Source organism: Bactrocera dorsalis, chromosome 1 (genome assembly GCF_023373825.1).
Source record: "Bactrocera dorsalis isolate Fly_Bdor chromosome 1, ASM2337382v1, whole genome shotgun sequence".
In the NCBI taxonomy this organism is placed as follows: Eukaryota; Metazoa; Arthropoda; class Insecta; order Diptera; family Tephritidae; genus Bactrocera; species Bactrocera dorsalis.
The window spans coordinates 49,065,773-49,079,622 of record NC_064303.1 but is presented as its reverse complement, the minus strand read 5'-3'; the positions used below and the strand labels follow the sequence as shown (position 1 = coordinate 49,079,622).

At 40.5% G+C, this 13,850-nt stretch overlaps 3 protein-coding genes across 3 annotated transcripts in view; 1 reads left to right on the top strand and 2 right to left on the bottom strand.

Moving 5' to 3' along the window:
- The window catches only part of LOC125775363 (uncharacterized), a 727,609-nt gene that overhangs the window by 430,904 nt on the left and 282,855 nt on the right, over positions 1 to 13,850 (top strand). The window lies entirely within an intron of this gene.
- LOC125777704 (uncharacterized) lies at positions 7,395 to 10,442 on the bottom strand. The gene has a single exon (XM_049452968.1). It carries the CDS (start codon positions 10,440 to 10,442, stop codon positions 7,395 to 7,397), a length of 3,048 nt encoding a protein of 1,015 aa, XP_049308925.1.
- On the bottom strand, positions 11,104 to 13,055 carry LOC125780367 (uncharacterized). Its single transcript, XM_049462652.1, has one exon. It carries the CDS (start codon positions 12,550 to 12,552, stop codon positions 11,104 to 11,106), a length of 1,449 nt encoding a protein of 482 aa, XP_049318609.1. The 5' UTR covers positions 12,553 to 13,055.

Sequence of the window (13,850 nt, the reverse complement as noted above, 5' to 3'; positions counted from 1 at the left end):
TTATTTGAATATGAGTTGACTTGAATCAGATTGAGACTTAGCAAGCTATCGATGAGAAATAACTCCTGAGGAGACGAAAAATTGGAAGGAATAAGAGCAGGACTATAGGAACAACCAGACCAGGCGATATTGCTTAAATTGAAGTCACCCAGTACACAAATATTATTCTCTTTCACCTTATTTAATACCATAATGAACAGAGCGTCATTGATACAAATACATAGTTGGTCAAGAATGGAATCATCATTATCAAGCATAATAAGACGAGGCCGATATTTAAGATGAACTCTGTCAACATTAGCATGCTTAACGACAAAAGATATAATATCTTCTTCGGTGACTGAGTTTTTAAAGACCGACAAATGAATCCATTTCTTCGGTATGACGACATCGAGATCACAATTGACATTAACACCAACAACAGTTGAAGCAGCTGGGGATTTTTTGCTCCTAGTACTCACTTTTAACTTCACATTTCCATCGATGGCAACTGAATGAGCAGCATTGACAGCGACAGAGGGACGAACTGGTTTAGCAGCAACTGTTCGATTTTTTTTGGCTTTCGAATGAGTGTTGCTGTTCATAGCAACAGCGTCAGCATATGTACTGGCATAATTAATAGCATTGGGAGCAGCTGTATTTGTACCATTATCAGCAGTCGTAGAGAGAGTGGAGCAATCAGCAGACGGAGCGGCAGACTGCGACTGCGATGTAGCGGGAGCAAGATAATCCATACTCACATTATCAGTAGGAGCAGAAACAATAACGTTAGATGACGGAGCATTTGTACCCACCGTAGACGTAGAAGTGTGAGTGGAGTTAGCAATAGTTGAAGCTGTAGAGCGTGTTTTCGGTGTAGTGGGAGCGAGATAATTCACGCTCTTATTATCATCAGAAACAGCAGCGTTAGGCGGAGAAGCGATTGAAGAAGCATTTGTATCAACAGCAGTCGCACCAGAGAGAGCATTCGAAGCTGGTGCAGAGAACTTGCTGAACTCTTTTGTACAATGCTGAACTCTGATTTAAGTTCGTTAAGTTTAACGATTAACGAATTTCGCTCATCACAGAGTAATGTGAGCGCCTTCGATTGTTCACTTCTCAGTGAACTAACTTCCGAAACCAAATAATTAAGCACCGCATTTACCATATTAAGGTCATTAGTCTCTAACAAAGGTTCGTTCACTTCACTTATTGATTGAGCAATGCGCACAGATGGCGACGCAGGCGGCGAACGAATAGAATTTCTGCGAACCACCGTGCATACTTTACAATAAAAAACGTTTTTAGACTTCACCAAAAAATCGACATCAGCCTGTGATAAATTCACACACGATAAGTGGAAGAATTCATTGCATTTACTGCAGCTGATCTTGGGCTGAGCACGATCAACTCTATGGCCGCAAACACACGGCAATAAAAAAGATTAAACAATAGATCGCGGAGCAGAGAAAAAATACGTCCGTTCACAGCGGCGACCGACAACGAACTTATGCATACGCAATTGTAATACTCAGGGCTGTATATAAATTCTTTTATATTCTCCATCTGTGTCCACACCTGGGTGCGCCAAGGGTTATATTCGCCCTCTGCTCCGTCAAATGCTTGTAGGCATTTCAAAATGTCTGTACTTATTTGGCTTGCTTGTGCGATTTGTGGTTTTAGAGCAGGCATGGTTGGTACCGTGGTCATTGAAAACTGTGAATGTGTCCTTAATGCATCGAAGTCGGTTTTTAACCAATTGAGTTGAGTCGTAAGGACATCAATGTGTGCTTTGAGTGCTGCTGCTTCAGTCATCTTATTAGCTTTTGCTTCTAGTTGGAATATATTTTTGTTGTCGTCAAAGGCTGCTTTCTTGCTGTTTGATCGAGGTGTAAACATGTAATCTTATTTCTTAGATTACTGTTGTTTCGTTTTTGTTGGATTCGGCGCTGTCCGCTTTTTCAGGATCTGCTTTGAATCGTATGCTACTTTTTCAAGCACTTTGTATTGGAAGTCCTACTTCCCGTGGTATTTTAATAATAATTAATTTATCCTTATTTAGGATCGCGGAGTTCCTGTCTTTTCAAGGATGTCTCCTGGCCTTTTTTGATAGCAAGTAAAAATTTGATATCCCGGTTGAGCCCCCAGTTAATCACAATTGATTCGCTTTATTATGTACTTTGCACCATCAGAGCAAGTTCTTTTATTAATACAAAACTAAGACTAAGTACATTTTGATAATTTAATGCTATTTATACTACTGTATGGTACTAGTTTCTATTTGCTGTCTGCTATATTATTTGAAGATAGACACACTATCTACAGTCGATTGTTTGTCGTTACAAACAGTCCCGAGAGAATAGCGTGTAGGAGATAACACTCGTTATGTGTGATACCATTTCTATTTCACACCATATATTGGAATTGCTTATCACTATTTGTTTATGCGTGGTTCGACATAAACAAGAGATGTTTTGGTTTTTTGTGAAATGAAACGTTCCTTAACTCGCTTGCTAACTTGAAAATATTTTTAAATTTTCCGTCGCAGTAGAGAGGACAGTAGAGAGAAGTGATGCCACTAACTTGTAAAATGTAAAATTATTCAAAGCCCTAACAGACCTGATGTTATTTTAGAACTAAGAGCATAAAATAGCTCTGTTATATCATTTGTGATAACAATTGATAATTTAAAAGAAAAATATTTACTTATTTTTTGCATTAAAAATTTGACTTTGAACAAAATTTCATTGAAGTGAAAGGTATGAGTATGGCAAAAACGAAATTGTGTATATACAAAATGGACAACTGTGTTGTTTTGTGTACATGCCGACCATAGTTATGTCGCTGCCTTCTTACAAATGTTCATGTTGTAGGATTCACGAATTCTTCAGAGGTTCAAGCTTTGACATCTCTGTGCTTGTGCAACAACAGACAGAGAATGTACAATATAGACAAAGAACGTTTATCATAGAGAAGGCAGAGAACGTTTATCATATCTATCTATGATAATGGCATATCATACATATCATCTATGATAATGGCATATCATTTATCATATCCAGGGTGACCCATTTTATGATTTTACTTAATATGCTGCATATTTTTATATTTGTTCATTTTAAGGTCTTATTTTTACCTTTTATTCCTTTTTTTACCATTTTTCACAACACTGTTTCTGTTAAATATTCATGTTGTCTCTTTTACACCTTTATATTTTACTAAGCATAACACCACCGACAATGCTATCATTATTGCTTTTTCAGTCTATTGCATTGTGCTTATGCTTAGAAAATTCTTAGTAAGTTGTCAAACGTGTTTAGTGGTTGAAATGCCGAAAGTAAAAGAATCGAAGCAATATTTTTTAAAAAGAGTCACGGAGCAGTAAAGAGGCATCTTACGCTGCGATGAAAGTGTAATAGATTATCTGAATACAGACCTAATTTTAAGTTGGAAAGCCTAAAAATGCACATGGTTGTGCATTGCAATAAATAGGACAAAGGAAAATATACTTTTATTATTTTTCTTGATTAAAGTAGTAAAATTTGAATATTTATCAATAAAATTCACAAAAAGAATTGTAATACAATAAATTTTTTTATCGTCATATTTTACTTTTTTAAGAGCATATTTTTAACTTTTTTGGAGCTTTTTTAAGCGCTTAAAATCGATTTTTTTTAGAGCTTAAAATGGGTCACCCTGATCATATCTTTCTATGATAAACGTTCTCTGATATAGAGAAGGTTCACGGCGCGGAGATCGCATAAATATTTTTGGCTAACTCGGTCGTGATAAGGGAGTTTCTCCACTGAGCTGAGCATGGAATAAAAATTATGTATTGCTGTTACAGACGTACGTTAGCTCTTTTGCTTATATTTTTACACGTTTATATGCAAACATGTGTATTCATATGAATTCGATTTGTGCACACAAGTATTTAAGAATGCAATTGCAATTAAATACATTTTAATTAATTTACTTTTTCAAAGCAATATTTGTAGTTAATGTGAAAATAGGGCCTACTTTTTTAATTATTTCTTGTATTTCAAAAATTCATAATTACATATCGCTCATTTGCTGCAAGACCGGCATAAGTCAAAAAAATCGATTCTCCAGAAAACGCGTTTAAAGTTTTCAACTGACTACAACCTTACACGGCGACTCCAACCTTACACCTCTTCTCAAGCGGAGCATATAAGAGGTATTCATATGAATTTTTCACTTAACATGAAGTATGATATAACGAACAATTCTGCAGCATTAACTCAAAAATCACGTTTTTTCATTTATGCCGGTCTTGCAGCAAATGAGCGATATGTGCATACTTCATAACATATCTATGTTACATCTTATATATAAAAATGAAACCGTTTTCGTTGTAACGGCATCATGCGTGAATGACTGAACCGATTTGGCTGATTTTTTTTTTGTTGTATTTGTTATAATTAGGAGAAGGTTCTTATGTAAGAAAAAATTACGAAAGTTGCCGGAAAACCCCTAAAAACAGCCCTTTTCTTTTTCCCATACAAACGTTTTATTTTGTATATACATACATCCTCCATTGGAGGATGGAGTCATGTGTAGAAGTTCACGCAAGTGAGGAAAGTTCTCTGATTGCCATTCACTTGGGAGTGGCCAGAAACGATTCTTTTACATGTGACTCAAGCAGCTCACGACTTCCGGTCTTTGACCAAGTATCCTCTGGGTAGCCTAAGAACATCCGTTTGAAGGCGAGTTAACGTGAGAAGGCGAAACATCCTCTGCATAGGGTTGTGCGCTGGGTTTGGGACCCGCCACGTAAAAAAACACCCTCAGTGAATAGTCATATCCAGCCTCGGATGAGAGACTCTCCTTTTGATGACGACCATGGCAAACGAAATAAGGACTACGAATTGAGGGCATGCACCTGAAATATCCGGTCCCTTAACTGGGAAGGTGCCACTGCCCAGCTGGTTGATGTCCTTGTGAAAACAAAGTCTGACATCACCGCCGTCCAAGAAATGCGATGGACGAGACAAGGACAGAGACGAGTAGGTCCTTGTGACATTTACTACAGTGGCCATATAAAGGAGCGCAGGTTTGGTGTGGGATTCGTGGTGGGAGAGAGACTCCGTCGCCGAGTACTATCTTCAACATATCGCTTATTTGCGCCCACGCCCCGACGGAAGAGAAGGACGATGTGACCAAAGATGCCTTTTATGAGTACTTGGAGCGCACTTATGTGAGATGCCCCCGTCACGATGTAAAAATCGTGCTTGGCGATTTCATCGCCAGGGTGGGCAAAGAAGGTATCTTTGGTACTACGGTCGGTAAATTCAGCCTCCACGAGAAAACTTCCCCAAATGGGTTGAGACTGATCGACTTCGCCGGGGCCCGAAATATGGTTATCTGTAGTACGAGATTCCAGCATAAGAAGATCCATCAAGCTACCTGGCTGTCTCCGGATCGAAAAACTACCAACCAGATCGATCATGTTGTGATAGACGAAAGACACGTCTCCAGTGTTTTAGATATGCGTGCGCTCCGAGGTCCTAACATCGACTCGGACCACTATCTTGTTGCAGCCAAGATTCGCACCCGCCTCTGTGCAGCAAAAAACGCACGCCAACAAACACAAGGAAGGTTCGGTGTCGAGAAGCTGCAATCACAACAGACAGCCGAACGATTCTCTACTCGGCTTGCACTCCTGCTCTCTGAGAGCACTCGTCAACAACTCGGTATAAGGGAACTGTGGGACGGCATTTCAAACTCCTTACCTACAGCTGCAACCGAAACCATTGGTTTTCGGAAAGTGCAAAAAACAGCTGGTACGACGACGAGTGCCGTGTCGCAGCGGAGAGAAAACAGGCTGCCTACCTCGCAACGTTACGATCGACCATAACACGTGCGGGATGGGATAGATACCGAGAGTTGAAGAGGGAAGCGAGACGCATTTGCAGACAGAAAAAGTAAGAGGCCGAAATGCGTGAGTACGAAGAGCTTGATAAGCTGGCCGACAGGGGTAATGCTCGAAAATTCTACGAAAAAATGCGGCGGCTTACAAAAGGTTTCAAGACCGGAGCATACTCTTGTAGAACCCCCAAAGGTGATCTAGTTACCGGCGGCGAAGAACTGATAAGGAGCATGCATCAGCTTCTTTGTAAAATATGGTCGGACGAAAGCATGCCCAACGACTGGAATTTAAGTGTGCTATGCCCAATCCATAAAAAAGGAGACCCCACAATCTGCGCCAACTACCGTGGGATAAGCCTCCTCAACATCGCATATAAGGTTCAGTGTGGCTTCAGACCTGGTAAATCAACAACCGACCAGATATTCACCATGATATTGATATCATCGGCCTCAACACCTGCGCCGTTAGTATCTCCTGTCATCAAACAAACAGTCGTCGCACTCGCGACTTGGCACTCACGTCACTGTTGACAGTCATAACTTTGAAGTTTTAGATAACTTCGTCTATCTTGGAACCAGCGTAAACACCACCAACAATGTCAGCCTAGAAATCCAACGCAGGATAACTCTTGCAAACAGGTGCTACTTCGGACTAAGTAGGCAATTGAGAAGCAAAGTCCTCTCTCGACAAACAAAAACCAAACTCTATAAGTCACTCATAATTCCCGTCCTGCTATATGGTGCAGAGGCCTGGACGATGTCAACAACAGATGAGTCGGCGTTGCGAGTTTTCGAGAGAAAAGTTCTGCGAAAGATTTATGGCCCTTTGCGCTTTGGCCACGGCGAATATCGCATTCGATGGAACGATGAGCTGTACGAGATATACGACGACATTGACATAGTTCAGCGAATTAAAAGACAGCGGCTACGCTGGCTAGGTCATGTTGTCCGAATGGATGAAAACACTCCAGCTCTGAAAGTATTCGACGCAGTACCCGCCGCGGGAAGCAGAGGAAGAGGAAGACCTCCACTCCGGTGGAAGGACCAAGTGGAGAAGGACCTGGCCTCGCTTGGAATATCCAATTGGCGCCACGTAGCGAAGAGAAGAAACGACTGGCGCGCTGTTGTTGACTCGGCTATAATCGCATAAGCGGTGTCTACGCCAATTAAGAAGAAGATACATACATATGTACATATGTAAGTAAAAATTATTGTTTGTTTGTTAGTAACGCTAACGCTCGAGAACGGCGGAACCAATCTTCATGAAATCAGAAGTTGTTCGCTGTGGATCTGGAAAGGGTTAGATATAAAAAAAAGAGAGTGTGCTTGTATGTCGTCGCGCAAGAATTTTTGCGCTCGAACGAATAGCGATGAAAAGCGAAATAGAACAAAAAGCCGAAATCGTGTTGTTTTGTTCACGTTATAAAAGCGAATGGCATTTATTTAAGCAATTGTTACATCTAATGTTTGACAGGATTGCAGAGTGCGTAAATGTACAAAAAGTAGTAGGTGATGCCACTTAATTATCAGGTGATGTTCTGAGCGCTCTGAACATACTCCCCCCGATGGCGAGTCATACCGCCAGCTAAATGATCATCGATGGGAAGAGCGCACAATTTAGAGATGGCTCGTTTGCAAATACCATTGGCCGTCTTAACTTCAGCTACACGAACTTTAGAATCGTTCCCCAGGAAGACTTTAGTGACTCTTCCAAGCAGCCATTTGAGTGGCGGCAATGCTTCATCCTTGATAAGGACAAGAGTTCCAATTGGGATATTGTTCCTTGGGTATCGCCATCGTGAACGTTGTTGCAACAGTGATAAATATTCGGAACTCCACCTCTTCCAAAAGGTCTGTTGCATGAATTGTATTCGCTGCCAGTTGTTCAGTCGACTGGTGTTTATTGTTGAAAGGTTTGGTTCTGGTAAAGACGTTAGTGGTGCTCCTGTAAGGAAATGGCCTGGTGTGAGAACATCTAAATCATCGGGATTTTCTGTAATTGGACAAAGTGGTCGAGAGTTAATAACTGCTGAGATCTGACATACGAGTGTTCTAAGTTCATCAAAAGTGGGTACTGCAGAACCAACAATTCGCCAGAAATGGAATTTCGCTATTTTAATTGAGGCCTCCCAAAGACCTCCGAAATGAGGAGACCGAGGTGGAATAAACTTCCAGTCAATTCCTTCAACAAGGCACTGCCGATAAACTGCTTCAACATGTTGCTGCTTGAGAAATTGTTGCTGCAATTCTGCCATTTCATTTCTTGCTCCAACAAAGTTTGTTGCGTTATCAGACCAAATGATCTTTGGTTTTCCACGAGTGCAATAAAAACGACGCAATGCTGCTAGAAAGGATTCAGTTGATAGATCCTTTACGACTTCCATATGAACCGCCTTCGTAGTAAAACATATGAAGAGACTTATGTAACATTTCGTTGATGGTCTGCTTCTTATTTCAGATCGGTAGTAGAACGGTCCGCAATAGTCAACTCCGGTGATTAGAAAGGGCCGACTTTGACGGACGCGGTCTTCTGGTAAGTTTCCCATAATCTGTTCGCAAATCTTGGGTCGTAATCTGAAACATCGCACGCACTTGTTTACTATGTGACTCACCACCTTTTTGCCTCCCAGGGGCCAATATTGTTGTCGAATTGCAGCAAGTAATGCTTGGGGTCCGGCATGTAGATTCTGATGGTGAAAATGTGTTATGATAGATTCTGTTAGGGGATGTCCCTTAGGTAGAATGATTGGATGTCGTGAATGGTAATCCAATAACGCATTTTCTAAACGACCACCTACTCGAATAAGTCCAAATGAGTCTAAAAATGGTGACAAAGACGCTAATTTACTCGATGTACTTATTGGCACAGACCTTTTAAGATCCTTGTATTCAGAAGAAAAATTCACTCTTTGCACCATACGAAGTAAATACCAGGTTCCTTGTTGAATATGTGTAGTATCGAGAATACCAGAATGATCCTTTTTGATGAACATGTGTACGTAACCATATATGCGCTGCATTACTGTAAAGGAGTTTATATATTTACAATCAAGTGATATATCAGTTACTGAAGTTGACGACAGTAATGCATTTTTCCGCCGTTCAGGTAAGTTTCTAACGCGAATACTACTTTCTGGCCAATTTGTTTCCATATCAAGCAGAAATGGGGGTCCAAATTTCCAAAGTGAAGAGTTTGATAACTCTATGGGCGATGCACCTCTCGACAAGATGTCTGCAGGGTTTAGATGTGTTGGTACATACCGCCACTCCATGCCATTAGTTAAATGCTGTATACTTGTAATGCGATTGGCGACAAAAATATTAAAACGTGAAGGCTCCTCCTTGATCCATGACAAAACCGTTGTAGAATCCGACCAGCAGAAGAATCGACAGTTAAATATACGTAAATTGTATATAGACTGAATTACTTGAGCCAGAAGCGCAGCTGCACATAACTCTAGTTTAGGAACTGTGACCGTTTTTAATGGGGCAACCCTTGATTTCGAACAGAGCAATGTGGAATATGCATGTCCACCTAAACGAGATACTACGTAGATACAGATGCCGTAAGCTAACAGACTGGCATCACAAAATGCATGTAACTCCAAGCTAGAATTTGGAAAGCCAACATATCGCGGAAAAGTCATATTTCCTATACTACTAAATTCATCGTAAAGTTGAAGCCACGCTGTTTGATAAGTCATTGGTAGACTTTCATCCCAATCGATCTTCTCCACCCACAGTCGCTGAAGGAATATTTTTGCCTTGCACACTACGGGTCCAATTAATCCCAATGGATCATAAAGTTGAGCAATAACCGACAAAACTGAGCGCTTAGTAATTTTTGTATTGTTTTGGCGAGAAGTAAACGAAAATATGAAAATATCAGCATCGGGATTCCATTGAAGTCCAAGCGTCTTAGTTAAAACACTTCCATCATCGAATTTGATTAATTTCTCCTTATCTGTATCCGGCACATTGCTAAGCACTTCTGGTTTATTTGAACACCATTTTCGAATTTTAAAGTTTCCTTTACCTAACAGATCAGAGGTTTGTTTCATTATTTCTTTTACTTCTTCAACGGTGTGAGCACCAGTGATTAAGTCGTCGACATAAAAATCGCGTTGAATTATTTTGGAACCAATGGGGTATAAAACTGCTTCATCGACAGCAAGTTGATGCATGGTGCGAATAGCCAAAAATGGTGCAGACTTTGTCCCATAAGTAACCGTATCGAGTTTAAATATTTTTATGTCATCTTTTGGATCGTCCCTCCAAAGTATGCATTGCAAGTAATTATCAGGTGTGGTGACTCGAATGCACCGATACATTTTGCAAATGTCTCCGGTTAGGGCGACCGGATTTGCTCGAAAACGAAGAAGAGTGTCGGCTAACTTTGGCTGAATGGTTGGACCTGCCATCAGCGCATTGTTCAATGAATAACCAGTTGTAGTCTGTGCTGAGCCGTCGAATACGACTCTAAGTTTTGTTGTTGTGCTATCGTTTTTGAACACGCAATGATGTGGAATAAAATATGTGGGTAGCGATGGTATTGGCTTCGATACTGGAGACATGTGTTTAAGCTCGAGATATTCCTTCATAAAAGATATGTATTGTAATTTTACTTCCTTATTACGTTCGAGACGCCTCTCAAGAGTTAGAAACCGTCGTAACGCTTGCTCGTAGGAATCACCAAGAAGGCTAATACTGGGCTTTAGAGGTAAGCGAACCGAATATTCGCCTGTCAGCAAACGACTGTAGTTTGCCTTAAAGTGATCTTCACAATCGAGTTCCTCTCTTGTTGCCTTACTAATTGGCTCAAAGCTGTTGTCTATTTCCCAAAATGAACGCACCAGTTCATTGGTAGATGGATGACCTGCATCACACTCAAGCGATGTTGTTACGGTTGTTGTAAGCGATGATAGATTTGGCGATGTGCTTTGGCCACCCGATACGATCCATCCAAAACGAGTTTTTTGTAGAATATAATTATTTTTCAAACGAACTTGACCAATGCAAAGCAAATCAAAAAATATGCTTGCACCTATGAGAAGATCCACACGTTGGGGCTTCTGAAACTCAGGATCAGCTAAGTTGATATTCGCTGGAATATCCCAATCACTGACTTCGAGTGGATAGTTTGGCTGATAATCGGTGATTGTTGGAGTTACCGCAGATTCTAAATTGACACTGAAGCTGTTATGTACAGAATGAATTGAAATGTTGACGCTAGAATTAACAATAAATTCTGAATCTCCGATACCAGAAACTGCTAAAGACGATAAAATTGAGTTGTGAAGCAGAATCGAGGATTGCACGACATGGTATTAGCGATCGGACACTGTTGCGAACGAAAACAATAGCAGTTGCAAGAAGCACACATTCAGTTGAACAAGAGCGTGACAGAGGTGAAGGTGAGCGACTTTTTGATGTCCTTGTGACGAGGACAGCTGGCTGTGATGGACCAGGTGTGGTTTCTAAAATACCAGTTACGGCTTGGTGGACTTGAGTAAAATGCAGCAGGGTATGATGCTTCATTGAGCAACAACGACATGTAGAAGATTTACATTGCTGCACCTGATGTCCTGGTTTGAGACAATTTATGCACAGATGTGCTCTTTTGGCTTCCTTCCACCTGTCACTTGGACTCAAACTTGCGAATAGTGGGCACGTGTATACAATATGGTCATGTTTTTGACAAATCGAACAACTTTTGGTGGAAGTCTTAGAAACAACAAATGCATTTTTACGATACTTTGTATTGCTCACCTGTGTGCTAGGTGTTTTTGTTACCATAGCATGAATCACATTTTCTAATGTTTGACATCTCCTCTGCAAGAACGTAGTCATGTCCGTCCACGTGGGCAACTCGTCAACTGGAACCTTTTCTTCCCATAATGCGTGTGTTTCGGGATCCAATTTCTGTGCAGCGATATACTGAAGCAAACAATCAGCTATTTGTTCGAACGTACCCAACGAATGCAAGGCTCGAACATGCGATACTAATTTGTCCACCAGCGAACGCAACTCTCCTGATTTCTTGTCAGTGCTCACCCTCTGTAATCCGAATAGCTCTTGAATGTGTGCCTGAAAAATCAAACGTCGATTACTGAATCTTTGACTAAGTAATTTCATAGCAATTGTGTAGTTTTCGTCACGCATTTCAAGTGATTGGATAGTATCCAGTGCTGCTCCCTTGAGGCAAGAACGAAGATGCTGGAATTTTTCCAAGTTTGACAATTCTGTATCATCGTGTACTATTGTTTGAAACATGCCAAAAAAGTTCGGCCAATCTGTATACGCTCCTCCAAATGACGGTAGCTGCAACTGCGGCAGACGAGACTTTGGTTGTTTCATCACAATGACCGATGGTTGCTCCTGTAAAGGTTGATGTCTCGTAGATGACATTACTTGAGGATCCAACTTGTTTAACTCCCTCGTAAACGCTGCCTTAACTCTGATGAAAGTTGCCGCGAATTCATCGCGAGTGGTAGTTTCAAGCTCATCAGGGTCCTCTTCCTCCAATTGTGACTGCGTTAATTCGAATTGATGTTGAATACGATCGAGCTGTTCTGATCTGACTGACAGCTCTGCATGATCCATGGAATTAAGTTCTTCCATGCCAAGTGGTGTTGAATTTAACTTGCGTAAAATGGCTTCACTTTTTCTTTTTAAAAACGACATTTTTTTTTTAAACGAATGTTACGAGGTAACTGTTTGCACGGCAAACTGTTTATATATATTAATACGGTTAAATGAAACTGTTCAACTAAATTAACAGTTGAAGTTCGTGATTTGTACACTGTATATTTTTGCACGGCAAAATAGGAGAAAAACTACGAACAACAAAACTATTAACCGCGATGAGTTAACTGTAGGATCTGGTGATCTGTACACGGTACTGCGAAAAAAGCAACAAAGTATGCAATGTAACTGCACGCGGTATCACGTCGGGGTCACCAACAAATGTATGTCGTCGCGCAAGAATTTTTGAGCTCGAACGAATAGCGATGAAAAGCGAAATAGAACAAAAAGCCGAAATCGTGTTGTTTTGTTCACGTTATAAAAGCGAATGGCATTTATTTAAGCAATTGTTACATCTAATGTTTGACAGGATTGCAGAGTGCGTAAATGTACAAAAAGTAGTAGGTGATGCCACTTAATTATCAGGTGATGTTCTGAGCGCTCTGAACAGTGCTTATGACCGCACGACTGAAGTAAAACTTCTTTCTCTCTATCTATATGTATATATATGAATGTGTGTGTGCAATATATACATGTATGCACATATACATATATTTATTTCCTACAAATATTTAAATTTATTTTAAACAAATATTCAGTTGCGTTGATTACTTTGCAAGTAATATAAGTGCATATGTATGTAAATGTAGTGTGTGTGCGTTAATAATATAAATTCTGATTCAAGGAAAAAGTGAGTTTTGCAGTTCTCTGATACATACCAGGAACTGCAAAACTCACTTTTTCCTTGAATCAGCTCATACGCAAAAGTTTCTATTTAAGTCCAATCACTGTGCGTGCCAAAACTCAAAGAGTCACGCCCGGAACACATAGAGCGGGGCAGGCTGCAAGCGACATCTGTCAAATATTAAAATACACACGTTCTTATGGACACAGTTATGTAGTTGTGCAGCTGTCTAAATAACTGTGTCCTTAAGAATGTGTGTATTTCAATATCAGACTCAGATGGGGCTTGCAGTCTGTCGCGTTCTATGTGTTCAGCACATCAATCTGTCGAAGCATTGACGCGACGAGACGCGACGAGACGCGAAAGAAACTAACAAACGATCGCCGATTGTTACCGCTTCCCTTGCCGCTGTAACAGCTTCGCCGTCCAAAGTGCGTAAATAGGTATTCATATGTATGAACTTGCATAAGGAGCATGCATGCATGTGTTTATGTCTTCATATTCATATTCATGCATACATATATTTATGTCTCTTCATATTCTTGCGTATGTG